The sequence below is a fragment of the Lepus europaeus genome, chromosome 7 (assembly GCF_033115175.1).
Source record: "Lepus europaeus isolate LE1 chromosome 7, mLepTim1.pri, whole genome shotgun sequence".
Taxonomy (NCBI): Eukaryota; Metazoa; Chordata; class Mammalia; order Lagomorpha; family Leporidae; genus Lepus; species Lepus europaeus.
Genome location: NC_084833.1, coordinates 108,724,753 through 108,751,401, shown reverse-complemented (window position 1 = coordinate 108,751,401; position 26,649 = coordinate 108,724,753). Strand labels below are relative to the sequence as shown.

The window sequence follows — 26,649 nt, the reverse complement described above, 5'->3', positions numbered from 1 at the left end:
GCTCAGTCCCAGTGGAAGGACAGCAGGCAGAGTAGCAGAGCCTGCAGGGACTCGGGCTGGTGGGGAGGTGCGGACAAGTTACTCTCCCTGTGCCCCAGGCAGGAAATAAACACATCACTCCAAGCTGAGCCCAGCAGCGCCCACGTGACATGACGCAGCCTCAGATAACATTCAGCTTGCAGCCTTCTCCTTTGGCGCCCTGACATGTTAGAAGTGGCGAGATTACTAAATCAGAGTGATAAAGTGCTTCCTGCTGCACAGCCCCTTCCCGGCTGGGTCTCCCGCCAGGGCAGTGTGTGTGTGTGTGTGTGTACACAGTATCAGTCGTGGAAACACGGCCAATGCATCCGAAGTCCTCCAGCCACAGGGGATACCCACTGGCTTTGGTGCTGTCTGGTTCTCACACGAGACAGTCAACAGCAACAGGAGTCAGGCAACTTGGGGCAAGCACTGGGCTGGGGAGTGTCTCCAAGGACACAGTCCCCTGCATCAGGTGTCATGCATGAGACTTTGGAGAGGCTCAGTTCCCACCTTGGGAGCTTCTCTGTTCAACAGAGAAGCAGCTTGGCGGGCAGAAAAATGGTCCCCGAAAGATGTCCACATCTCTTTTTTTCTTTAGATTCATTCACCCATTTGTTTATTTGAAAGGCAGAGAGACTAGGGGGATATGGAGAGATCTTCCATCCACTGGTTCACTCCCCAAAATGGCCAAGCATCTGGGACTGTGCTGGGCCCAGCAGCTGAAGGCAGGAGACAGGAATTCATGTGGTTCTCCCGCATGGGTGGCAGGGGCCTAAGTCGTTAGAACACCACTTACTGTCATCCCAGGAGCATTAGAAGGAGCCAGACCAGAAGCAGAGCAGCCGGGCCTCAAATCAGCACTCCAACATGGGATGCCGGCATTGCCAAGTGGGGGCTTATCCCCCTGTACCACAACACAGGCCCCAGATGCCCACGTCTTAAACCCTAGCCCCTATGACTATGGTAACTTCCATAGCAAAAGGAACTTTGCAGATGTTCTTGGGGTCATAGACCTCAAGAGAGGGAGCTGACCTTGAATTATCTTGGTGGGCTCCACTGAAACCCATGCATCCTTAAAACTGGAGAACTTTTACCCACCAAGAGCAGTGAGCTATGAGATGAGAACAACAACCCCACCGCAGCTGGCTCCCACACGGAGATGGGGAGCCATCCACCAAAGGCTGCAGCAGCCTCTGGAAGCTGGGCCTGGCTCTCAGCTGACAGCCAGCAAGATGACAAGGACCTTGGGCATATAACCACAAGGAAATGAATTCTCCCAGGGACCCAAATGAGCAGGAAATGGATTCCTTCCCAGAGCCCCCAGAAAGGAACACAGCCCTGCTGTCACTTTCATTTTAGCTCAGTGAGACTTCTGAACTACAGACTGTAAGATAATAAATTTGTCATGTTTAAGCTGCTAGATTTGTAGTAATTTGTTACGGCAGCAGAGCAATAGCAGTAACGGCAGAACCACTGATAATACCTATTATTTATTGATTGCCTACTGACTAGCCATTTCCCATACATTATCTCCCATACACTTCAACAGTCACGTAAGATGGGTATTATTACCCCCATTTTATAGTAGGAAACTGAGGCTACTTAATTTTCCCAAGGCCACATGCTGAAAGTGTCATTCAATTCCAGGTCTGTACAGCAATAAAGCCCACCCATGTGCCTCTCCCCTCCGATGCCATCCAGTCGCTCGCGCAATCATTGCGCAAACTCCGATTTTTGGAAAGAAATAAAAGAAGAGGAACTGATATTTATTAAATATGACTACATGCCACATGCCATGCATGGCACTGTATCTATCTCCTCTCAATTACTGCAGCAGTTAACGATAAGCTCTGTTATCTGCAGTTTACAGATGGAAACTGAGTGCAAGGCAGGTTGAGTGATGTGCCCAAAGGCAGGTGGCTAGTATGTGGGACTCGTGCACCTGAATTTTGAATCCAAGGCCAGACTTGCTCCATGAGGCCTGGGATTAGCAGACTTGAACGTAAATGCCAAGCTCTCCTGGGTGACCACCCTCGGGGCTCCCTAACCAGGACAGGCACTCATTTGAGACCCAGAAGGGAGCCTCACCCAGGCTGCAAGCACAGCCAATAGCAGCAATTCTGCAGGAGACGCTGCCCTGCCTCCCCAGCTCCAGCTCCTTTCGGGGGTCATCTTGCTTCTGGGAGATGATGGAGAGGATGATAAAATAAAGGAAAATCTCCAAAGGGGGCGACGCACAGACAGCTCTCCTTATTTACACCCACTAACTCATCTCTCCCAACTCCATTAATTCCCACTTAACAACTTTAATTCCTTTAGAAGTTTTCCAAATTAGCTCAAACGGGGAAATTAGCGTTCAACCGCTGCTTCCAGATGAAGCTCCCTCTAATTTCAGAAATTCCAACAGCACCAAGAAGTGCTAGGAGAATTCCTTGCCAATAGCCTTTGGAACATTCTCCCTCTTCTCCCGCCTCTTGGCCTCAGACTTCTGGGTGGCTGCCTGGGGGTGGCCGCCCACTCCAGCACAGGCTGCCAGTTGGTGCCTCTTCAGAGCAACCCTTTAACATAGCTCTCTGCTGAGGCCCCTGGGACAGGATGTTTCCCTTTTGTCATCTCCGGGAAAATCCTTGTTCTTTCATCTGTGAGCTGCAAACTCAAAGTCTCATGTTGTTAGATCTCTGCTACTTGGAGGAATGTATGAGTGTTGCTGGCAAAGTGGCATCCCTCCCCCCACCGCCTGTGTCACTCTGTGCTTGAAAGACCACGTCCCAGACCAGATGAGAGAAGCATAGCTTGGACGAAGCCGCAGACATGGCTCAATCCCGCAGCACCCAGTCCGTTACGGCAGGCATCTTTAGACCCCGGGCAATGTGCAGCAGGGCTGCCAAGGAGAGCAGAGCCAGAGCACTGCGTTTTGCAGGCACCGGCTGGGATCTAGCTCGTCTTTAGCCCAAAGGCTCGTCGGCCAGGGGTGGGTGAGAATGGGCCCCACAAGGGGCTCCGAGCTTGGAGAGCAGAGTTCCACTAGTCTGGAGCAGGTGTCTATGGCAAAACAGAAGTAGATGAGGGCAGCTGGCTCTGATGCAAGGGACCACATCCTAACTAGACAGGAGAAAAACAAAACAGAAAATGCAGAGAAGGGTGGGTAGGATGGTGCTCGTAAGCCCAACAAGGAGACGGAAGCAACAGCAAAGGCACTGACGAGCCCTCTCTGGAAGAAAGAAGACGGTGGTGGCCATGAAACAAGAGTGCTCTGGGTCTCAGGGAAGAACACCAGCCTGTTCTAAATGGCACTGAGGGGTGGGGGTGGGGGGACAGACTTTGGCTCAGCAGCCAGTAGAACCAATAGTCCTAACTATTCACGGGTGGGGTGGGTGTTGCTGGGGTCCCTGCCGCTGCCAGAGCTTGCAAATCTAAGCACAATCAGATACAACCAGCACAGGCTCCCAGCAAACATCAGGTCGCTTCCCTAGCCAACAATGGCAGCATCAGGAAAGGAGGGGGAAGCCAGTGGACGAGTCCCAGCTGGGATGCTGGGGCCAGGGTCAGGTGTCTGGGCTCCTGGAGCACTGAACCACCGATATACAAGGCCTGACCAGAGTCCCAGAGCAGCCTGAGCACAGTGAGACGTGATGACAAGACCGGGGTGTGGGCACTGCTGCAGCAAGCCAGGTGGGGATGGATGATAAGCCAAGAGCCCAGAGTTTGGATCTGAAGGACAGAGGAAGCCCAGTAGCCAAGACTCATGGTGATGCTGAGTCATTAAATGCTGACTTGGGCTTCTTTCTCAGAATGCGTGCAGCCTGAGCCTCAGCTCCTGAACACCGGGACAGAAACCAACAGCATCGTTGCATGGTCCTCGGCACGGGGCACAGGCACGGGCGAAACCCGCCTGCATGTCAAGTGACATCACGAGTCCATGCCTTCCCAGGGCTCTCAGATCCAGAGCTCCTTTGGGACCTCCCTTGGGTCTGCATCCCTCATTCCCTGTGCAGATATTCAGCGAGCACCCACTGGGTGCCAGGCCCTGTCTTACATACTCAGGGAAACAGCAGAGAACAAAACAAACCCTTTCTCCTCACGGGAGAATTCAGATAATAAAGTGGGGCCCCTATGTCAGATGGTGCTAAGGGTCACAGAGAAAATAAAGCTGGGAGGAATGACAGAAAGTGTGTGGGTGGCGGGGGGCATAGGAGAGTCAGGGTGTCAGCCGCAGACAGTGTTCTGAGAGGGGCCAGTGCTGCGGCATAGTGAGTTAAGCTGCCATCAGTGATGCCGGCATCCTATCTGGGTACCAGTGTGAGTCCCAGCTGCTCCACTTCTCATCCAGCTCCCTGCTAACGCACCTGGGAAAGCAGCAGAAGATGATCCAACTGCTCAGGCTCCTGCACCCACATGGGAGATCCAGACGAAGTTCCAGGCTCCTGGCTTCAACCTGGCCCAGCCCCAGCTATTGCGGCCATTTGGGGCGTGAACCGGCAGATGGAAGATGTGTCCGTCTGTGCGCCCCTCTCTCTGTAACTCTGCCTTTCAATTAAATAAATAAATCCTTAAAAAAAAAAAAAGAAGAGTGTTCTGTGCAGAAGGAACTGCAGTGCAAAGGCCCTGAGGTGAGAGCAAACTTGATGTGCCTGTGCTTTAGGAAAAGTGAAGAAGCTGGGGAACAGGGGGTTGGTGTGGTGTCAGCAAGAGGAGCGCTGATCATGGAGGACCTTGGGGCCGTTATGAGGATTCTTTCACCCAGATGAGAAGGCAGTGGAGAGTGCAGCGGAGGGCGGAGGGGCTCCTCTCACACTGTAAAAGCACTGCTCCTGCCCCACGTTGAGAATGAAAAATGACAGCTCAAGAGACAGGCAGGCAAACCACCAGGAAGGTTCCCCATGACCCCAGGCACAGACAGCGCATCCTGGGCCAAGGAAGCAGCCGCTGAGGCTGTAAGAAGTGGTTGGGTTTTACTGGATGGGGTAGGAGGCAGAGCCAACAGGATACTGACAGAGAAGAAGTGGAGCGTCGGAGAAAGAGGGAATCGAGGAAGATGAGCAGGTTTGGAGTCCAAGTCCAAAGGGATGGGATGAAGTGGGGAGCAGAAGCAGCCTGGGAGGGGACAGAGAGCTGAGTGACGCATATGTCAAGTATGAGTTACCCGTGTGGCTGGGCTGATGGAGAGAGATCAGAGCTGGCGATGCGGCTAGAGAGTCAAAAACATGTGGACGCGTTTAAGGCCTCCAGACTGAATGAGGTCACCCCAGGGAGTAGATGTGAAGAGAGAAGAGCCCGGGGACCATCCCTATGCAGAGATCAAGGAGGAATCAGGAAAGGAGGAGAGGAGCAGCCGCCGCTGAGGCAGGGCCAGCACCAAGACGGGGGCGGCCAGGAGCCACATGAAATGCTGCAGCTGAACCCAGCAGAGCCAGGCCTGGGGACCGATCATTGCACTGGCAAGGTGGGCGTCACCAGTGGGGCTGAAAGTCCACTGGACAGAGTCTTCTAATAGGGAAAGAGAGGAGAGGAAAGGGAGACAGCTGGAACGGGTGATTCTTTTGCAGAGCTCTGCCATAGAAGGAAGGAGCTAAAAGCAGGGGGAAGCAGAGCAGGAGCTAAGGGAGATTTGTAAGATGACGGGCAGTGCAGATGCAGGAGCCAGCTCCGTGAGACAAGTCCCCACACTGCGAGCGTGAGCAAGACAGCCCGTCCCCTCGGGACGCTCCTAGACTTGGGGTTGGGGGGAGGGGCAGAACTCAAATAAGGTTTTGTAAAATGTTGGCACAGGATAGGCAGGTAAATGCCAACAAAGACAAGGCAACACGAGTGCGCGCAAGCACACACACCCACACACCCACACTCAGGCTTCTCGAAGCAGGGGAGCTCCAAACCAGCTGGGGACTCTCATCTCCAAAGACAGGCTGCCTTTAAAGCGGGGTTTAGCAAAAGGGGAGACACAGGATTTGGTGGGAGTGAGGAAGGATGCCCCAGGCATGGGAAGGCTAGCAGCTGGAGGCAGCTGGGCCTGTAGCACCATTAATAATAACAGATGCTACTTTCCTAACATTTACTATGTGTCCCATACCATCCTAGTGCTTCCTACATAGGGATTTACTGAATTCTTATTTAAAAAAAAAAAGAAGAAGAGGCAGGGACTACTGCCACTCCAGATTGCAGGGAGAAATTGAGGAAATGAGAAATTGGATGCTTGTTCAAGGTCATACGCCTGGCAAAAGGTGGAGCTCAGATTCCTATCCAGGGGTCTGGTACCTGGGTGCAGGCACTGGGTTAACCTCTCTAGCCCCAGTCATTGTGGAAGAACCCATCAAGACAGCTGGTGATTCGGGATGCAAGGAACTGAGACAAGGGGGATGCCCAGATGACGGGTCAGCCCCCTCTGGTGTTGATTTCCCTGCCTGAAACGGAGAGTGAGAGAAGCAGAAGATGCTGTGGTCGTGCCTGCCCGTGCGACAGAGTTTCACAGCAGTGACCCTCTGTCATAAAGGAATCACGCTAACAGAAGCCTCAATGCCAGAGACCCCCAACCAGGGCTGCGCATCTGACTCACTGGCGGTGCCTCTGGAAGCCAGCACAGTGGCACCGGCGTCTGCCCAGCCAGAGACTGTGTGTGCCAACCTGTGTGCACCTGAGCCCCACCTGGCCTCCCTCATCAGCCTAGGCTAACAGGCTTCCCCAGCCCAGCCCACAAGGAGTGCACCAGGCCCCCAAGCAGCTCCACTGGGAGAAACACACGCTGACAAGACACAGAGGGGCTGGTGGGCAACACACGCTGACAAGACACAGAGGGGCTGGTGGGCGGCCCGACAGCTGCCTGCAGCGCACCCTGCTGCCCACCAGCGAAGGCACGGCCCCCAGGGAAGCCGACAGGGAACGAGTGCCTACTTATCCAGACTAATGAGAGCTAAGTGTGACCAACGTCTTGCCTGCAGCATGAGGCTCGAGTGGGATGCGCACGTGTGCCACCTACTCAGACTCGCACATGCAAGGGCCTCAAGCTGAAACGTAACAGCAGATTTGGTCCACACCTGTGCCTCTCCAGCCCTTCCACCAGTGCCCAACTAGAGACAGGAAGCACACAGAAGGCCAGGTCTACACCAACAAAACCAAAGCAGCAGCAGGGCTACTGTGTTTCACCTGGCTTACCCAAATTGTTGGAGCCATATGGGGTCATGGCTTAAATCAGGCAGATGGGGGCCAGCGCTGTGGTGTGGCAGGGTAAGCTGCTGCCTACAGCACCAACATCCCATCAGGGCTCCAGCTCAAGTCCCAGCAGCTCCACTTTCAATGCAGCTCCCTGTTAATGCGCCTGGGAAAGCAGCCAGGAGTCTTAAAGGTCACAGGCCAAACCTGTGCTGACCCATCTGTGGCCACCTCCAGCTACGAGGACGTTGGCATCCAAAGAGCCTGCTCCATCTGCCTAGTAAACATTTTTTTTAACATGGAACCGAAACCTGTCTCCATAATTTCTATCTCCCCCACCCTCCATAAGAAATCGAGCTTGCCAGTGACTCACTCCACATCCCAAGACATTCTGTAAACCGTTTCACAGAACTGAAGACAGGTTTTTGAAATTCTGACAAAATATCGCCATCGCTGTTCTCCAGATACCACACTCATCTCCGCTCAACCTGGTGCTGCCAGGCAGCCAGCAGCCACCCAGCCAAGCAAGAAGTACCTGCTAGATGTTGCAAACCATGGCAAATGCCACAGGGCAGCTGGGAGTCAGGGGCTTTGGCACTGACAAAGGGGTCTTCACCAATTCACTTCACCTTTTGGAACCCCAGTAGGTCTGCTCACGTAGGCCTTATTCACACCCAACTTTTCAGGAGAAGAGAATCCAGCCCGAGGCTGTGGCTCCCAATGTGGGTCTGGAAAGGGTGAGAGAAGACAAACGCCCCGCAAGCATCCTAAGTGGTGCTCCCGAATGGCATGAAGACGGATGAAGACAGGCAGCACCCTGGCCTGCAGGCAGGTCCAACGACAGCCCAGCCTCCGTGATCTGCCCAGAAATGCATGGCTGCAGTGGTGGATCAGGGAGGAGAACAGGTGCACGTGGACACAGGCAAAATATTCACTCCCCTAACTCGACATTTTGTAGGCTGACAAAAACAACTTAAAGAATGGTATTTTTAAATGTTGACCGATTTCTGGGAGAAAAAAATTGAAAACTGACAGGTCAGCTCAAGATTCAAAGCTTGCCATAGGTAAGTCATTTAGGAAACATGAACTAAGACTACCACTGGGGGCCAGGCACTGCGCTAGACCCTGGACACAAATCAGGAAGACATAGACTCCCAAAGGTGCTCACTGGGGCAGAGGTTTATGTCCCAGAAGTCTTTCTGTATTCCCTCTGTATGGTGACAGAGGAGAAAGATATCCATTTCCACTTGTCACTAATGTGGAGGCCCAATTGACGGTCTATACAGGTGACTCAATTCGGAACTGAGGTGAAAACTTACACGCTCATCAAAATGCCATAAATTAAATCACATGCTGACATAATTAGGGAAGCCCAGTGTAAAAAAAAAAACAGAAAGAAAGAAAAAAAAAAAGAAAAAAAAAAAACAAGGCAGATCCTCTAGATCCTCTGTGAGGCCAAGATGTCACTGGTGCATTTGAATCTTGGCATATCTGCTATGTTTGATACACAGCAGCACGGAGTAAAAAACCAGTGTTTTCAATTCTTCCCCCTCACCTCTCCCCGATCTCCTATAGCTTCACCTTTCTAACATTCGAATGTTCTGTGCACAATATCTCTGTACAGGATTGGAGCTCATTGGGGAAAACAAACTAAGTAAAACACTGTGGTGGTAAAGTGCTCAGGGTTCCTGGTCACGGGGGTGTCAGATAAACCCGAGCTCTCATGTGTTGCCACACAGGGAAGCCCCTCAGCGAGCAGGAGAGCCAAGTGCCACCATAGCCTGCTCACCGCCATGAGCGGCACTTCCCGGCCGCCGTGACTGAGACCAGATGCCCCCAAGCCGCAGCTTCCTCATCTGCCAGCTGAAGCATCTGTGCCCTCAGGAAATCCTTTAGATGGAAAAGTGTCAGAGCAAAGCAAGAAACTATATCACCAGTAATGATTCCTTCAACTCCTCTGCCAGACAGAACGCAGAACATTCACCGCGACTGCTGGGACCGCGGGATAGCCCAAATCTCTCCAGGGCTCAGAAACCGAAGTGCAGCAGAGCAGAGAACCACTCTGGACCCAGACAGGTTCTGACGTCCCCCATGTGAACTTACGCCAGTGACTTCAAGGCTCCGAGTCTCCAGCAGATAGCTTACCAGGTGCCTGGCAGAGGCCTCTCCAAGTGGGGCTTCTCATTGCCATGATTATTATTTAGCGTAGCATCCTCACTGCTTGGCACATTGCATTCAGTCAATATGTGCTAAGTGACCGAGTGAAGAGTGGAATGGAACCGTGAAGTTTATTGTCACAGCCAAAACTTTCATTAGAACACCGTCAGGGTGGGCGGCATTAGCTGCGCATGCATACTGGAAAGACTGGGTCCGAGGCCTGCCTCTATTCCTGATCCCAGGTTCCTGCTAGTGCACACTGGCAGGTAGAAGGTCCTTGGGTCCCTGACACCCAGGTGGGAGACCCAGGGTGAGTTCCTAGCTCTTGGCTTCAACCTGACCCAGTCCAGCTATTGCAAGAATCTGGGGAGAAACCGATAGAAGGGAGCCCTCTGATGCCTATCTGTCTCTGTCTCTCTTCTGCCTGCTTCTCAAATAAATAAAATAAATAAATTTTAAAAAGAACCTCGTCAAGATCTTCAGCTAACTTCTGTTCTTTCCCATAAGTAAGATGGACAGATGGACATTTTCTCTGTCTCTTGTACTTCCAGTTGCTTATGGACAGTTAAGGCCAGAAGAAAGCACTTTAAAATAGTAGTGCCAAACATGGAACCAGGGAACCCGGTCTTACAAGAGCCAGACGCATCCATCAAACCCATTGAGACGTGCAATCCACTTGCATGGATCCTGGGTAGACCTTGGGATCGGTGCTCATTGTCCCACCGAGGTCAGACCCTGATGGAAATATCAATTCAAGTACAACACCCTAAGTGTGGTACAGATGGGCATCCCAGGGGAACAGAAGAGCAACAGGAGGGGGATGAATTCCCCTAAGGGAGAGGTGACATCAGGAAAGGACTTTGCAGAGTGCTGCGGGTTGGGTGTGGCTCAAGTGTCCCTCAAAGCTTCAAGTGTTGAAGCCGAATTGTGAGACTAAGGTGGTAGAAACTCAGGGCCGGTGCTGTGGCACAGCAGGTAAAGCCACCACCTGCAACGCTGGCATCCCACAGGGGCGCCAGTTCAGGTCCCAGCTGTTTCACTTCCGATCCAGCTCCCTGCTGATGCACCTGGGAAAAGCAGCGGAAGATGGCCCAAGTGTTTGGGGCCCTGCCACCCACACAGGAGACCCAGATGAAGCTCCTGGCTCATGGCTCCCAGCTTCAGCTTGGCCAGCCCTGGCCGTTGCTGCCATCTGGGAAGAGAACCAGCAGATGGAAGATCAGTCTCCCCCGGACCCCTGCATTTCAAACAAATAAATCTTAAAAAAAAAAAAAAGATGGTAGCAACTTAATCGGACTATGGTGTTTGGAGGTGCGGCTTCTGGGAAGTACTAGGATTAGATGAGGTCCCTAGGGCGGAGCCCCTAGGATTGCGTCCTGCTGGTTTTGTAAGTGGAGGGAGAGACACCCAGTTACACTTGCACTCACACTGCCCTGGGACTTTGTTGGCAAAGAGGCTAGTGCCAGACAAGGCCCCGGACTGTGCACCTCCAGAACTGAGAGCCAAAATAAACCCACTTTTCGTTTTTTAAAATAAAATGGCTCACCTCCGGTATTTTGTTATAGTCACGAGAAATGGACTACGCACAGAGGAAGAGTCATGTACGTCAATGGTGATGGAGGAGGAGGAAGACGAGAAGGAGGAGGAGCGGGGGCTGAAGGGGCTGTTTTCCAGGCAGGGAAGATGGATGGGAGGAGGAGCCCTGTGGGCAATGGAGGCGGTGTGGAGGGAACCTGCCAGGTGCAGGTGCGTAACAGGGAGCCGGTGGTTCAGGGTGGCTAAGACGCAGGGCTGGGAAGGGGCAATCAGAGCCAGCGGGAAAGCCCAGTGGTTAACAACTGCTCATCAGTACCTGCGGTGCCTGGGCAAGGGCAACACTCGCTAATGTCCGAAAATTTTCCAGAACAGGACTGGAGAACACCGCGAGAGAAGACAACCTTCACGTACTGTTGAAGGGGACCCTGCCTCCCAGGAGCCAAGGGAGCCCACCAGAGGACAGTGCGAAGGCCCTGGAAGAGGGGCCAAGGGCAGCAGGTCTCCGGCCAGGCTGCCTCCTGCCTGTGTGACCTTGGCCAGCCACTGGCCCCTGTGTCCTCACCTGCGAAGCTAGCAGGTTGGATAACAGATCCTTATCGTCCTTTCTGGTCTGAGATGTTAGGACGACAATCAGGACCATGTCTTTAAGTACTGGAAGGGCTACAAGATGGGGTGGGGTCTTCTCGGGGCATTTATTAACTTGTGGCTCAACAGTCACTGCTCAGAGAACCTACAGGGACACACAGGGACAAAGCCACATCCAAACACATTTCCAGAAGACGGATGACTGAAGAGGGCTGACATATGTGTGAGAGTTTGGCGAATTTATGCAGGCAGCCTCACAGCCATAAATAAAGTCCCATTCTCTTACCCAAAACCTCATTCGGGGGGTAAACACCGGACAGCGTAATAGACAATTTGGCTGTATCTGCCGCCTCGCGCCTCCCCTGAATGAAAAACAGCCATCACGGGCAGGGTAATGGGTTCGGCAGGCTCTTCACACACATCCGTATTGTCACCAGCAGACAAGCTGGGCTGACGACGGAGCAGGCTGGGTAATTCATCTCGGAGACTCCTGGTCCCTCCGCACAGCTCCGCCCTGACAGCCATCCATTCCCCTAGAAGATCCCACACACAGGGATCTCTGTGCGGGCAGAGAACCCAGCATGGTCGGAGGCCAGTCCGGCCCGCTGCTGCCAGCATGGCTCCTTGTGTTTTCTTGACCTACTTCTCGCCCCTCCCCCACAGCTCCCTGGAGGCCCTGTAATTAGCACCTTTCCTCCATCAGGAGCTGAGCACTGTCAGGATGACCAAGGAGACAGGACAGCAGATCCTGGCATCGCTGTCTGGAGCTTTTCTTTTCTTTCCCTTTGTTGGCTTAACCAGCTTCCTGGCTCCCGCGGGAGACCAGGCCTGGCTTGACCTTGCCAGCCAGCAGGGCTCCTGGCTGGAAATTAGTGGGTAGTAGTCTGGCATGAACCAAAAAACTGAGGCCGGCAGAGCGGCCGCGAAGCTGAACCAGCGCTGCTCAGGGGGTGGGGGTGGGGTCCTTTTGAAACCCCCTGTCTTGGGCGTCGCGGCCAAGAGAGGGGTCCACCCCGGGCAGCAAGCTCACGAGAGCCAAGGCCGCCAGGCACTCCCGAGCCTGGCTCAAGTCCTTTCCGCTTCCCATTAGCAACAAATGGAAATTGATTTGCTCATTTTCAGGGGGCAAAAACCCCGCAGCAAACGCTGAATAACTGTAGGCATCTTATAAATTAAGCATCTTAAGGATACGAACCGTTTCGCATTGCCGCTGAGCAGAATTAAATAAGGTTTTTAGAAGAGGGAGGCAAGAGGGGGTGTTTTTAATCCCTTGTTTCAATCACGGAGGATGCGGGGTAGAGGGCAGGGCGTGGGGGAGAGCTGAGTCCCTGTCCCTGAGTCCAGCCGGCTGCCGCTGCCTCTGCAGGCCTGTAGGGGAGGGTGGAGCAGCTCAGAGACCCACAGGCTCACACGGGGCCATGCGAGCCTGGGGCTGGGCTGCTGGCCCACCTCTGCCTGCACTGGGGCCTCCTTGGCACCACCAGCACGCCAGCCCCACTCGGGACTGAGGGCCGAGCCTGAGTGCAACGGGAGGAGTTCCCGAGTCAGAATAAGGTATTTCTCTGGAACTTGTCCTGAAGCCACCTTTATTCTAAGCTGGCCTCGAGCCTGTTTAGCTTCAGGTTGAGGATCCAGGACCCTGCTTCAGTCACATCACCCACTCTTGCCTCCACCCTCGCCCGGTCTGCAGAGAGCCTCGTCTGGATGGTTCCTCTGGGACTCCTCTGATCTCGCCCCTGGAGCCTGCTGTTGGACAGCTCGTCTCGTGACCAGCAAGAAGTGGGATTTCTCACTGTCATGCCCCACGCAGCTGCCCACACCGATGCTGGTTCCTGCAGGCACAGAAGACACCCCGATCCCCAACACCCTCCCATTAGTCCTGACTCCATAGGTTCTCTGTGCTGGGCCACCAGGCGGCCACCCCGTGCCTGCTGGCCTGCACTGTGTCCTCGGTCCTGAGTCAGTGTCCCCAGGACCCGAGTCTGGAGTGCTCAGTAAGCTTCACCGAGTCCTGGCACAGCAGGAGACACCTGACCTCCGGGCCCTCCCCTCCAGGGGTGAGGGTGCTGGCGGCGCAGGTGGAAGTCCTGCCTGCCCACAGCAGGAAGGACAAGGGAGAGAGAATGAAGGGGTCCCACCCTCCCTTCAGAGCCAGGCCACGGCAGGAGGACATCAAGACAAGGGCCCTTCTGAGTGGCCAGGCCATGTTCACCATGCTTCTTCCCTAACGGCAGCCCCTTCCTGTGCCAGGCTGAGTCCATCACACACGGGACAGGAGTTAGCAGCATCTTAGACCACAGCTGTCAGCCTGTGGGCTACCTCCATCACCACCATCGCCACCACCAAGCCAGCCAGACTCAGGGAGGGCACAGCAGCTTCCCTGGGGGGCCCTGTGCAGCACTCCGAGGTCCCCTGTGGTCAGGTGGGGCTCCGGGCGGGGGCATCCCCTAGGCCAAGCTGCACTTACCGATCCTCAGGGAGTGCGGGCTGCAGGCGACCATCACGAGCCACGCAGGAAGCAGCACCAAAGGCGCCGAGACGCGGGGCATCTTCTATAAATCCTCATGGAGCCCTCTGCTGGTCTGGGCATGACATAACTCTGCGGGAGAGCGCGGGAGCACGTGAGTCCGATGCAAGCCAGGCCACGGCACCCTCCACCCCAGGGGGCACCTGAGCCACCAGGGGGCACCCCCATGAGAACATCTGGCAGTGCCACGGGAGAGCTGCCGAGCCATAGATTCGGGGTCCACACGGGGCAGCTGCAGGACCCACAGTGCCTCACTTCCCCTTAGCATCTGGGACTGAGAATGAAGGTGAGCACGCACTGCACGCTGTAGAGAGCTGTGGGCCAGGCCAGCCTCTCTGCCTACCAGCTGCGAGGTCTTCATAAGTCTTCTCACAGAGCTGCGGACTGACACAAACAACCCAGGGGAAGCCGCCGTGTGTAGGACTGGGGCTTAACAAGGCTACTCAGACACCAGCTCCTCCCCAACCCAGATGGGAGACACCTAGTCCCAGCAAATACCCGGGGCAGAGGCACCCGTCCCAGGCCACCAGCTGCCTCTGCTTCCAGCTGAAATGAACCCCACCCCCACCCTTCTTCACCAATTCTCCTCCCTGAGTGGGTGCATCCCCCAGTGTCAACTCCAGAACCTTAGTTTGGGAGGGGGACCTGCCTCTCCCAAAGACAGCATAGCCATTGCCCCCCACTGAGTCTATAGGTGACCAGTTCTGCCTCATTCCTGGCGAGACCAGCGCAGGCTAATTCCAGGGAGCCTTGGAAAGGAGTGGTATTAAAATGTTTCTTTCTTCCCCTCCAAGACAGACAACCCAATAGAAAAATGGGCAAAAGACCCGAGCTGCCACTTCACTAAAGAATATATCCAATGCCCCATGCAGGTGTGAAAGGGTACTCAGCTCACTGGGCATCAGGAAAGCAGAATTTTAAACCACAATAATATAGCTCTCCGTAGCCAAGGGAATGGCTTCTGAAAGTAAAGAGACGGTGTCAAGTGTTAGTGAGGACATGGAGCTACTGGAACGCTCACCAGTGCCGCTGGGAGTGTGAACTGATGGAACTGTCTCCCGGAGCTTTACTCAGACCCCAATGACCTAGCACCTCCACTCCCAGGACACACCCACGGAAATGCACATACACGCTCACCAAACACCTGTGCTGGCGTGCCCATAGCAGCATTCTTTAGATCGCCCTAAACTAGGAACCACCCAAATGTCCAGAAGAATGGAGAAACAGCATGTCTGTTCACACAGTAGAATGCTATGCAGAAATGAAAATGAACAGGGGTGGCGTTTTAGACAGCGATTAAGATGCCACGTGGACACCTGCATCCTGTATCAGAATGCCTGGTTTTAGTCTTGAATATGCTTCTGATTCCAGCTTCCTGATAATATGCACCCCAGGAGGGCTGCAGACAGTGCTCAAGTATGAGGATCCCTGCCACCCACTTGGGAGACTGGGATGGAGTTCCTGGCTCCCGGCTTCGGCCTGGCCCAACCCTGGCTATTGTGAGCAGTTGAGGACTAAACCAGCAAACAGAAGATGGATCTCTCTCTGTCTTCCCCTCTCTCTCTCTCAAATAAAGTGAAAATAAATACATCTTTAAAAAAGAAATAAAAATGAATAATGAACTACATGTAACAACATTTATGAATCTCATGAATACAAATCATATTGAGCAATGGGAACCAGACACAAAAGAATACACACAGTATGAGTCCATCTACAGAAAATGCAAAAACAGATACAAGTGTTGTGTGCAATTGGAAGTCCAGTTAATGGTATTCAATTGATTCTCGTCCCTTTTGGATGCATCTGTAGGCTATGCCTTGAGTTAGGATGCAAACTAAAATGAGTGCTAGGGTGAGCAGATGAGCCCACATGACTCTAGAAGCACACAGGCACTGGCCTAGCAGGGGACGTGAGGGGCTTCTGGGGCACTGGGGTGTTCTGTCTTTTGCTCTGGGGGCTAAAGTGTGTGCAGTTTGTAGAGACCCATCAAGCTGTATGCTCAGGGCAGGTGTACTTTCCTTTATGTGTTCTGTCTCAGCACTTTTTGTTGAGTGGTACCTGGTCTCTCCAACACACATTCCAGCCACCCTTTTGTCCTGCGTTTGCTGTGTTTGCTGTGATACATCTGCTTGGAGCAGGCTCCTCTCTGTGGCTCTGACGATGCGTTTCTCCCTCAATGGCTGCTGCCTGTATGTGACCAGAGATCCTAAGGGTAAGGATTGTTTCCAGTTTCCTGTTCTGATACCAGAATCTCTCGACACACAAGAGGTGCCCAGTATGTATTTGTGCTGTGAACAAAAGTCCTTGAACAATTGCTAGAGGGAGAAAAGGAAGACAATGGATAAAAGATTGGGGTAAAGATTGGTTGGCAAATCAGGCCCCGAATTCTTGTCCCATATAACTCAGGGGTGTTGGTGTGGCCTCCAGGGAAGCCAATAGATAATGCTGACTGACTGTCTCCTCCCTAGAGTGTAAGCTCAACAGAGGTGGGGCAGAGGCAGAAGTCTTCATTTGTGTCTCCAGGTCCTGGAACAGTACCCGGCATATATTACAGCTTCAACAAACATTTATTAAGTGGATAAATGAATGAGCTGTCAAAGAGGAAAGAACTGTAAAAACCTGGTTAAGCCACATAAAAGTAATACTAAATGCAGCCATTTACATCCGATGCCTGCCATTTATGCGTGACCAGCTCGCTGCACAATAATTATTATTCAGACCATTAAGTAGGTGTCAGATGGGCCCCTGCGACTTTTGTTTGATGACAGAACTACACTCAGCCCGTGCGGGTCTGGCTGCTGTTGCTCGTGGCCCAGCAGCCAAGACCACATTTAAGAACAATGATGGCTGAGGTTCTGGGCTGCTCTTGGGCCTCCCTTGTGTGACCCAGGCCATGAGGAGGAGAAATGAATCTCTCCTGAACCTTACAAGAAAACAACCTCCACCTGGCACGTCTGAAGCCTCAGTGGTTGACAAAACTTTTCTCACAGTCTCTGTTGAATTGAATCCATCAGACAAGCTCTATTACAGAGGAGGAAGCTCCACTCAGCAACACTGAAGGGCCTCGTTCAAGGTCACACGGAGCCATGGCTCTCCAGGTCTGAGGCTCCCCTGGCTTTCTTTTTGTATTTCAACTGTTACTGAGCAGAAAGATGAAGGTTTTAGATTCCTTACCAAAAAAACCACAAAGACCTTACTTTCAGGCTAACATTCAGCTGAATCCAGTTGTAGAACCTAGCAGAGCGGCTTCCATTAACTAAGAATATATTACTGGCCGGGGCCGCGGCTCACTAGGCTAATCCTCCGCCTTGCGGCGCCGGCACACCGGGTTCTAGTCCTGGTCGGGGCACCGATCCTGTCCCGGTTGCCCCTCTTCCGGGCCAGCTCTCTGCTGTGGCCAGGGAGTGCAGTGGAGGATGGCCCAGGTCCTTGGGCCCTGCACCCCATGGGAGACCAGGAGAAGCACCTGGCTCCTGCCTTCGGATCAGCGAGATGTGCCGGCCACAGCGCGCCTACCGCGGCAGCCATTGGAGGCTGAACCAATGGCAAAAGGAAGACCTTTCTCTCTGTCTCTCTCTCTCTGTCCACTCTGCCTGTCAAAAAAAAAAAAAGAATATATTACTAATTCTAAGGTAAAGAAATTGCCCCTCCTCCTACTAATGCTACCCCTCCCTGGGGGTCTCACCTCCATCCACGGTTGACGAGCACCTGTGGACTGTGCCGACAAATCGGCAGCTCTGTACTCTACACCTGCCTTCTGAGAGCTCTCTCTGTCCCACAGCACCTCAGATACACCTGGCCCTAAAGAGAAGGTGTCAGCTCCACCACACCTGCCATCTGTTTTTCCTCCTACTTCTCAGTGGGTGATGTGACAACCAGCCAGCTGCCCACAACAGAAAGCTGAGAGTCACCCTACATTCCCACGTCCCACAGCCCCACGTCCAATTAGTCATGGGGTCCTGATGGCTCTGCACCAATACTGCACCCCGCTTCTCACTGTCACTGATGGGCCAAGTGCAGAATTTGTGAGTGAGGCCACAGTCTCCATATTGGCTCCTCTGCTCTGATCCCTTCCTCTCCACTTGGTTCTCCACATTGTAGCTAGGGCATCTTTTAAAGAAGATTTATCAATTTTATTTATTTGAAAGTCAGAGTGATAGAGAGAAAGACAGAGAGTGAGTTTGGGCCAGACCAGGTTGTGGGGGACCCAGGAATTCCATCCAGGTCTCCAACATGGGTAGCAGGAACTCAAGTACTTGAGTTGTTTTGCAGGTGCATAAGCAGGGAGCTGGATTGCAAGCCAAGTAGCTGGGACTTGAACGGGTACCCCAGGATGGGCTGGAGGAGTCCCGAGCAGCACCTCACCTGCTGTGCCACAAGGCCCACTCCAGACCAGGGCAGTTTCACTAAAATGTAAACAAACGTAGCAATTACACGCCTCTCCCCTAAACCTTTCAAGAGCTCTCTGTTGCACAGGGGACCTCTCAAGGGCAAACTCCTCAGCCCAACAGATTGAACTCTTCTGTAATCGGCCCCCATTCACCCGTCCTTACCCCACGGCACCTGACGCTCCTGAAAAACCGCAACCCTCACTTCCCTAAACACGCCACATCGTTCTACTGTCTCCTCTGCTTGTGCCTCCCCTCCTGAGCGCAGGCCCCTCCCCTAAAGGCCTGCAAACTGCTTTTTCCAGGCTCAATACATGACCTCCCTGGGGGGCTTCCTGTGACCCCTCCCTGTCTACAGACACCACACCTGGAACATTTCTCAACGGGCCCACGTGCTGCTCACAGAGGCCCCAGAGACCTGGAAGCTTGAATGGCAGGGACCACGCCAAGCACCCAGCACACTATCCGGCCCATACTAAGTGCTCCATTAATGTTGGCTGAGTGAGGGAGTGAGTGACTGAACAGACGGTGTCAAAAGAGCATTTTCGGAGTTGACACCAATAGGAGATAAGCTCCTGGTTTGCCGTGTATTTGTACAGTCACTGCAGGGAAAGCAAAGAGCTGAAGCAGACACAATGCTGCGGTTCCAGGCTGATGGTGAGCCATGGGATGGATGTTGAGAAGCGGAGGGAAGCAAACAGCTACTGACCGCTGGTAAGTACCAGTATAGGTAAGTACACAGGTTCGAATCCTGCACTACCATGTACTAGCTCACACCCTTGTTCCTTTGTGATACGGGGATGACAAAGCACCCTCACAGAACAGCTACGGTGCCTGTGTGGTGCTGCCACTAGGAAGCACTCCAGGTATACTAACTCTTCATGACCATTCCGTTAACTCTGTAAGGTAGTGCTGCATCCCCATTTCACAGTCATGGAAGGTGAGGCTCAGAAAGGCTCAGTAACTTATCCAAGTTCATGTTTCTAGAGCAATAGTGCTGGGGATCCAATGCAAGAGTGTCTGACCATCCACAATCACCAATCCCATGATCCTCTTTGACTAGAGCTCAATATGGAAATCCTGGCAGAACTAAAGTCAAAATCAGGTATACAAGGATACCTCCCAAAGGTCATGGAAAAATGGCATGAAAAGAAGTTATTTTTGTCTCTCTGCTACTGTGTCTTTCAAATAAATAAATAAACCTTTTTTAAAAAGGCAGAGGGAGGCTGGCATGGCACAACAGGTTAAACCACTGCTTGCAATGCCAGCACCCCGTACTGGGAGCACTGGTTTGAGTCCCAGATGTTCTGCCTCCCACCTGCTCCCTGTTAATGCACCTGGGAAGGCAGTAGAAGATTGCCCGAGTATTGCCACCCAACTAGGGGACCTGGATGGAGTTCCTGGCTCCTGGCTTCAGTGTGATGCAGCCCTGCCTATTGCAGACTTTGGAAAATGAACCAGTGGATGGAAGATCTTTCTTTTCTGTCTACTTTCCCTCTGTCACTCTGCCTTCCAAATAAATAATTTTTTTTTAAACTAGGCTAATTTTGGTGGGAAAATTTTTAAATGTATGCATAGTTTATTCTTAATATGCATCTTTTTAAGACCTCACTGTACAAATATTGCTTCTAACTTCTTTTTAAGATTTACTTATTTATTTAGAAAATAAAGTTAAGTAGAAGAGAGAGAGAGAGAGAGGGAGAGACAGAGAGAGAGAGAGCGATCTTCCATCTACTGGTTTACTCCCCAACTGGGCCAGGCAGAAACCAGGAGCCAGGAGCTTCATCTGGGTCTTCCACATGAGTAGCACGAGCCCAAGTATTTGGGCGATCCTCCACTGCTTTTCCCAGGCCATTAGCAGAGAGTTGGATGGGAAGTGGAACAGCCAGGACATGAACTGGCACCCATATGGGATGCTGGCATTGCAGGCGGCAGCTTTACCTGCTTTGTCACTATGCCGGCCCCTGCTTCCAACTTCTGAGGGCCTCTAGTACTTTAGGTAATGGGATGGCAGCACATTCAGAAGCAGGACTTTGCCATGCAGCGAGAGCATTCTCCTAGACACCCTGGGGAGGTCATAATGAGTGTAGATCAGGGCCCAACCTGGACTGAAGCCAGGCTCTGTCCTTGCTAATGAGCACAGCCCTGCTTCCCCATCCAGCGCTGACACCAGAACACCAATGCCTACCTCCGGGGTGATGAGCACCGCGAGAGCAGGGAACAAGTCGCACTTCTCCACCAGTGTCCCCAGTGCCTGGCACAGGCTGGCACATAGTAGGCACTCAAAAATATCTGCTGAAATAATGAAAGAATACAATCAGAGAACGTGTGCAGAAGACACTCTACCGGCTACAAAGCATTTACTTGTGAGGTACATTTAGCGACCTTGCCCAGGAGGAATTCACAAACCAACTACAATTTCTCCACCCACACAAGCTCTCCTCCCTTGACCCTCTGGCCCTCACTGTCTGCGGCTCCCAGGCACCATTTAATCACACTCTGTCCCGCCAGAGCCTCCAGAATGTACTGGGGGTGGGGCACTGCACCAGGAGCTGAGGCTCCTTGCTCCTCACCTCTGCTTCCCCATGGATCTGCCCAGCAAGTTTTCCTACCCTAACAGCAAACACCAGCCCTCTTCCAGAGCAGAACCTAACTTTTACTTCTTCACAATCAGAACAGTGGTCACCTTCCTCAAGCTAGAAGATCCTCCTTGTCCCGTTCTGATGGAAGTTACTCTGAGCCCCTTCCCTATGTTTGTATTTTGAATGCATGCTCCACAAAGGATACTCCTCCAGCACCTTGGACAGTGCCTGGATAACTACTGTCAAATGCGTGAATGCATGGGGACTGGACTCTGAGTTTAGTTCCGCCATGGTGGGGGTAGGGGGCTTCTCCTTCCGACATATGTCCACCTTGCTATGGTGTTGATGCTGAGCAGGCGCTCAATAAACCTTGGCTGATCCACAAGCAGCAGCCAGTTCACAGCGCACACAGCGAGAGCCTGCCCTACAGCTCCCTGCATTCATTCCGGTGGTGCACACACTGCCTGGACCCCTCGCCTGGCTGTGCTAAGCGGCCTCTCCTCTCCCGACTCATCAGAGGTCCCTCTGCTGGTGTCTCTCTCGTCTTCATAGGGCCACTGTACCATTAATTGCAATTTTGCAGGGTGGGACACAGAGCAAGCTGACAGCCAGCAGAAGGTGTCTGGTGACAGGAGGACAGAGGGAATCAGAGGGGCAGCTAGATTAATTACAGGTTTCCTCTCAGCTGTGGGCAACAAGATCTTGATTACTCCTCCTGACGCTCCAGGCTCCTCAAGACAAATGGATGTGGGCTTCTCTGCCATTGTCTGGCTGCCCCTGACTGGAAGAGCCTCAGGCGGCAGCCAGCAGCTTGGCTGGAGTGGCAGGGAGGTGCGGTAGCCCGGGAGGAGGAACAGGGCCACCTCAGGCCCTATGGCACCTTGAGGGAGAATAATCAGGCATCCCGTCTCCCTGCAACAGGCCAGGATACCGGCTGTCCCAGCAGTCAGCGAGCTGGGCGCTCACAAGCCCTGCGAGTCAATCTCCGAGTCTCAGCTTCTCCTATAAAATGAGGGAAGCAGACTAGAGGATCCCTAGGCTGCAAAGTTCTGTAGTTCTAAGAACTCAACTCTACGACAACATAATATTTACTGACTATTTACTATGTGTAAAGTGCTATTTCAGACTTGTTTCCTCCTTGGGAGAACTCTGCAAGGAAGAAAATCTCATGCCTCCCCACCTGCAGGTGCAGAACTAAAAGGTAGAGAGGCAGATCGAGTGACTTGCCAACGTCACTCAGCTGACACGTGCAAGAACTGGGTCATGGACTCTGGGATGCCCCTCCCCCCTCCACACACACACACACACACATACACGTGCATGCACACATGCACACACATGCACATACACCTTGTACACCCACCTTCTCTGTGGTCCCAGAATCTAGCATGTGGTTGCCACTTGACGATGGACTGTGATTGTGATTATTATAATGACGTTGGAGAACAAGGCAAGTTCAATGCAAGGAGCTCTCGGCCCCTACACACCTCTTGCTGGACCCGAGAACCAGCAACATAAGAACGAGCATGCGAGGGCTTCTTGGCAAAAAGATCAGCCCCTGTGTTGTCAACGTTCAGGATTTCCCAGCTCTCAAGAGTCTAATGAGTTACGACAGGACAGGGTAGCCGGGGGGTAGAGTGGTATCTACACTGGGAACTGCGCCTGGCCTAACTCAATAATTAAAACTGAAGAGCAGGGGTGGAAGCAATGGCCTAGCCCAGGCCTGACTTAAGGGAGGCGGCTCCTTGAGCAGTCCAGTGGCACGTGTCAGGGACCACCAGGGCCCAGGACCAGGGACAGCCATTCTAAATTCTCAGGTACTACCGAACAAGAGCAATGAGGAATCCAGAGCTTTCTTCCCTCCAAACCACCTCCCTTGGAGCTTTCAGATCTGAAATGCACCTGTAAACAGAGTCCCCTCATCAGAGGCCAGAGCAGATGTGCCTGGCTTCCTATCCCAGCTGCCACTCTGTGTCCTTAAACCGACTTGCTAACCTCTGAGAGCTCCATCTGGCTCCTAGGAAAGGCGGCTGCCGGAGACCCAGGGGAAAGTGCAGTCGGGAGAGGAGCCCCTCCACACCCTTGCCGTGCTTCCCTCCAGCCCTGAGCACAGGCACCTGGACTGCGTCCCCGTCTGCTCCCAGCAGCACGGCCTCCCACGCCTGCTGGCTGGTGTGAACCCACAGCCCTCTCCCCTCCAAATGCTGCTGCAGATCAGCCCCATCCCTGCAGCTCCTGAAGAAGCCAGTCCTCCCCCTCGCTCAGGCTCAGTGCCCTGGAGGTGGAGCCCTGTGTGACCCTGGACCCATCACTTAACCCCTCCAGGCTTCCATTTCCTGTGCTATAAAGCAGGCAAATTACACTCACAGTCTATGAACAGGGTCGCTAAGAGGATCAAATGAGATAAAGGATGCAAACTCACTTTGCAAATGAGTAAAGTGCTTCTGGGGGGAAACGGGTCATGTAGGCCCACCCTCTAGTCTGGCCAAGCACACAAGCACCCGCAGTACCCTCTGAGGCTCATACTTCACCCATTCAGTTTTCTATTATGTGGCAGGAGGCTTCCCGGTCCCTGGGACATGGTCCCTGCCCTCCTGGAGCTACCATCTAGGACATTAAGAGACATCGATCAGGTACTGAGACAGGCAGGTGCCGTGGATACAGATGGCAAAGGAAAGGTGCAAAGGCCCCAGAGTGCAGTGGGTAGGGGCGGCATCCCCAAGGATGACTTGAGTCAGCCAGGCCCTTAGGAGGGGCCGGGTGAGAGCGGGGAGGAGGAGACGGGCTCAGAGCATGGTGAGTTCCAGAAACATAGGGAGACCACCAGAACCGGAAGGCCAAGAGCAGTGTCAGTGTCTGGTCCCTCTCATTGGGTGTGGCCTCTTTTTTTTTTTTTTTTTTTTTGCAGGCAGAGTTAGACAGTGAGAGAGGGAGAGAGAGAGAGACAGAGAGAAAGGTCTTCCCTCCGTTGGTTAACCCCCCAAATGGCCGCTACGGCCAGTGTGCTGCGCTGATCCGAAGCCAGGAGCCAGGTGCTTCCTCCTGGTCTCCCATGTGGGTGCAGAGCCCAAGCACTTGGGCCATCCTCCACTGCCTTCCTGGGCCACAGCAGAGAGCTGGACTGGAAGAGGAGAAACCGGGACAGAATCCGGCGCCCCAACCAGGACTAGAACCTGGAGTGCCGGTGCCGCAGGCAGAGGATTAGCCTATTTTTTATTTATTTATTTATTTTTTTTTATTTTTGACAGGCAGAGTGGACAGTGAGAGAGAGAGAGAGACAGAGAGAAAGGTCTTCCTTTGCCGTTGGTTCACCCTCTAATGGCCGCCGCGGTAGCGCGCTGCGGCCGGCGCACCGCGCTGTTCCGATGGCAGGAGCCATGTGCTTATCCTGGTCTCCCATGGGGTGCAGAGCCCAAACACTTGGGCCATCCTCCACTGCACTCCCTGGCCACAGCAGAGAGCTGGCCTGGAAGAGGGGCAACCGGGACAGGATCGGTGCCCCGACCGGGACTAGAACCCAGTGTGCCGGCGCCGCAAGGCGGAGGATTAGCCTAGTGAGCCGCGGCGCTGGCCTGGGTGTAGCCTCTCTAAGGACAAAGCCCTGGCCCTTCTCCCACTGCATTCCCTGGTCTGGGACAAGGCTCTGCATTTAAAGCCCATCTTCTCTATGAACCTTGCACTAGACCCAGCCCCTTGCACAGGAAAGGTGAGGAGCCCAGCATCCCAGCCCACCTTCCACCTATAAGACGACAGGGAACTGACCATCACCATGGTGAGGCCCACAGGATGGCTCAGAACGGTGAAAAATGTCCCTGGCATTTATCAGAGGCCACCAGACTGGATCCTCGGGGACTCACGCTCCTGGCAGAAGCCACGTGAGATCACGGGAGGCTCTGAAACCCAGCAGCGCAGCGCTGGAGCCGAGGGTGACGCTTTCGAGGTAACCTTTCGAGGCGGCGATCTCACAGGAGGGACTGGCACAGCAGAATTATGTGCACACCGAGGAGACAAAGCAGAAGGAAAGCCGGGGAAGACGGCATTTTCAACGGCCCCTGGCATACCCAGCCTCTGCCGTGTGCTGGGCACCTCCCAGGTGTGGGGAGGAGAGGGCTTCCTGCAGAGGCTCGGCCCTGCCTTGCAGAGAGGCTGTGTGCACTACAACGGATGGCAGTGGGAGGTGGGGGCAGCTGGTGACGGGGTGCAGCCAGAATGGCACATCTGACGCCAGAGAGGGTTTATTCCAGATTCATAGGTCCAAGTCAGAGGGAAGCATTCTAACCTAGTGATAGGGAGCCCGGAGCCACTGGGGCACAGACGCAGAGCTCCTGCCCTGGCCTGGCGTTGCCCAGCCCAAGCAGGCACTTTACCACATCCATCTTGTCCATGACCCCTTCACACACCCGTCAACACTGCTGTGTCTCAGAAAGAGAGATCTGATCTTTCTGAAGTCCGTGCCCGGGCAGGTGAGGAAGCAGCCACCCCTCCTGAGACCAGGCCCTCGGCACACTCAGGGGAGGGAAGAAAGGCCAGACCCTTCACAGTAAAGGCCGCAGCAAGAGGGGTGTGTCCCCTGCCAAGTTCAGAGTGGTGGACTTACTCTGTGCAGTCGCGCAAGCTCAGGCTAACCTCTGGGGAGTGCCTAGTGCACTGGCATGCCCCACCCTGCCCTGTCCCCTCTGTCCAGCTCAATAGCACTGACTGCCCTCCGCCGAGGACGAGGCAGGGCCAAGAGAGTAGAGGCTGGCTGCTGGCCAGCTGCTCCTGAGGAGGGGGTTATAGGACCACGGTCACTCAGGCGTGGGAAGGGACTTGCTGTTCATCCTCAACCGTTCTCTACCGTTGCATGCTTAGCTAAGAGGCCCGATTGCTTTTTCAATTTAGACGTCTAGTGAGTAACTTAAACAACTATAAAGAACCTCGATTCTCTCCGTGCCTGGTTCTAAGACCAGGGCTCATGACACACATGTCAAGGCTCAAGGGTTCACTGAATGCGGTTCTGCCAGGTCTCTCGTGGCCTCTCTGGAATATCCCTCCCTGACACAGGGGCGCTGGCTGCCTGGTGAGAAGCCAGAGCTGCTGGGAGCTGACCCTGAGACCTGCACTCTCCTCCCAGCCAGTCTCGCCCCCATCCCAGGTACGGCCCACCTGAGGCTCCCTGCAGCCACGGCACTTGCCTCAGAGAACCCCTGGCTTGGGCTCCTGGAGGATCCCAGGCCTTTGGCAAGAGGAGGCCCCTCCCTCAAGGAAGGAGGGACCCCGGGGCACTGCCACATTCAGCCAGTGTCTCAGAGCGCAGGCACCCTCTCCATGAGCCACCCAGGGCTTCCATCTGCATCTGCACAGGCCACAGGGGAGAGCCTCCGAGAGCCCTGCCACCTCCCCTCTGCCATGGCCCAGAGGTGGCCCAGAAACCACAGGCAGGGCTGGGCAAGTCTACGCGCAGGGAGTCCAGGGGCTGAAAGCTCTGAGTCCCCTCATCATGCGGTCACCGGGCAACCCATGGGACATCCCTGACCTCCTTAGCTAAGCGAGGGTCTGTCCTTGCACTCACAGGGCCCCTGGTGAAGAAGCACATGTCCCCAAGAGGCCAGCTCCAGCTTCCAGAGCAGGGCGAAAGACGAAGAGTGCTGCGCGTCATCCTGCAGGGGATTACCAGGGGCCCTGAACGCACTGGGCCCACCCAGACTCTCAGAAGTGCTGCCTTCCC

General features: G+C 53.8%; 1 protein-coding gene across 1 annotated transcript in view; it reads right to left on the bottom strand.

Moving 5' to 3' along the window:
• GRIK4 (glutamate ionotropic receptor kainate type subunit 4) overlaps positions 1 to 26,649 on the bottom strand; it is a 436,484-nt gene that overhangs the window by 287,149 nt on the left and 122,686 nt on the right. The window contains exons 2-3 of the mRNA XM_062198401.1: positions 20,549 to 20,655; positions 13,910 to 14,041 (exon numbers count right to left, since the gene is read on the bottom strand). Of these exons, the coding sequence (XP_062054385.1) occupies positions 13,910 to 13,991 (82 nt within the window). The 5' untranslated portion in view covers positions 13,992 to 14,041; positions 20,549 to 20,655. The remainder of the gene's footprint in view (positions 1 to 13,909; positions 14,042 to 20,548; positions 20,656 to 26,649) is intronic.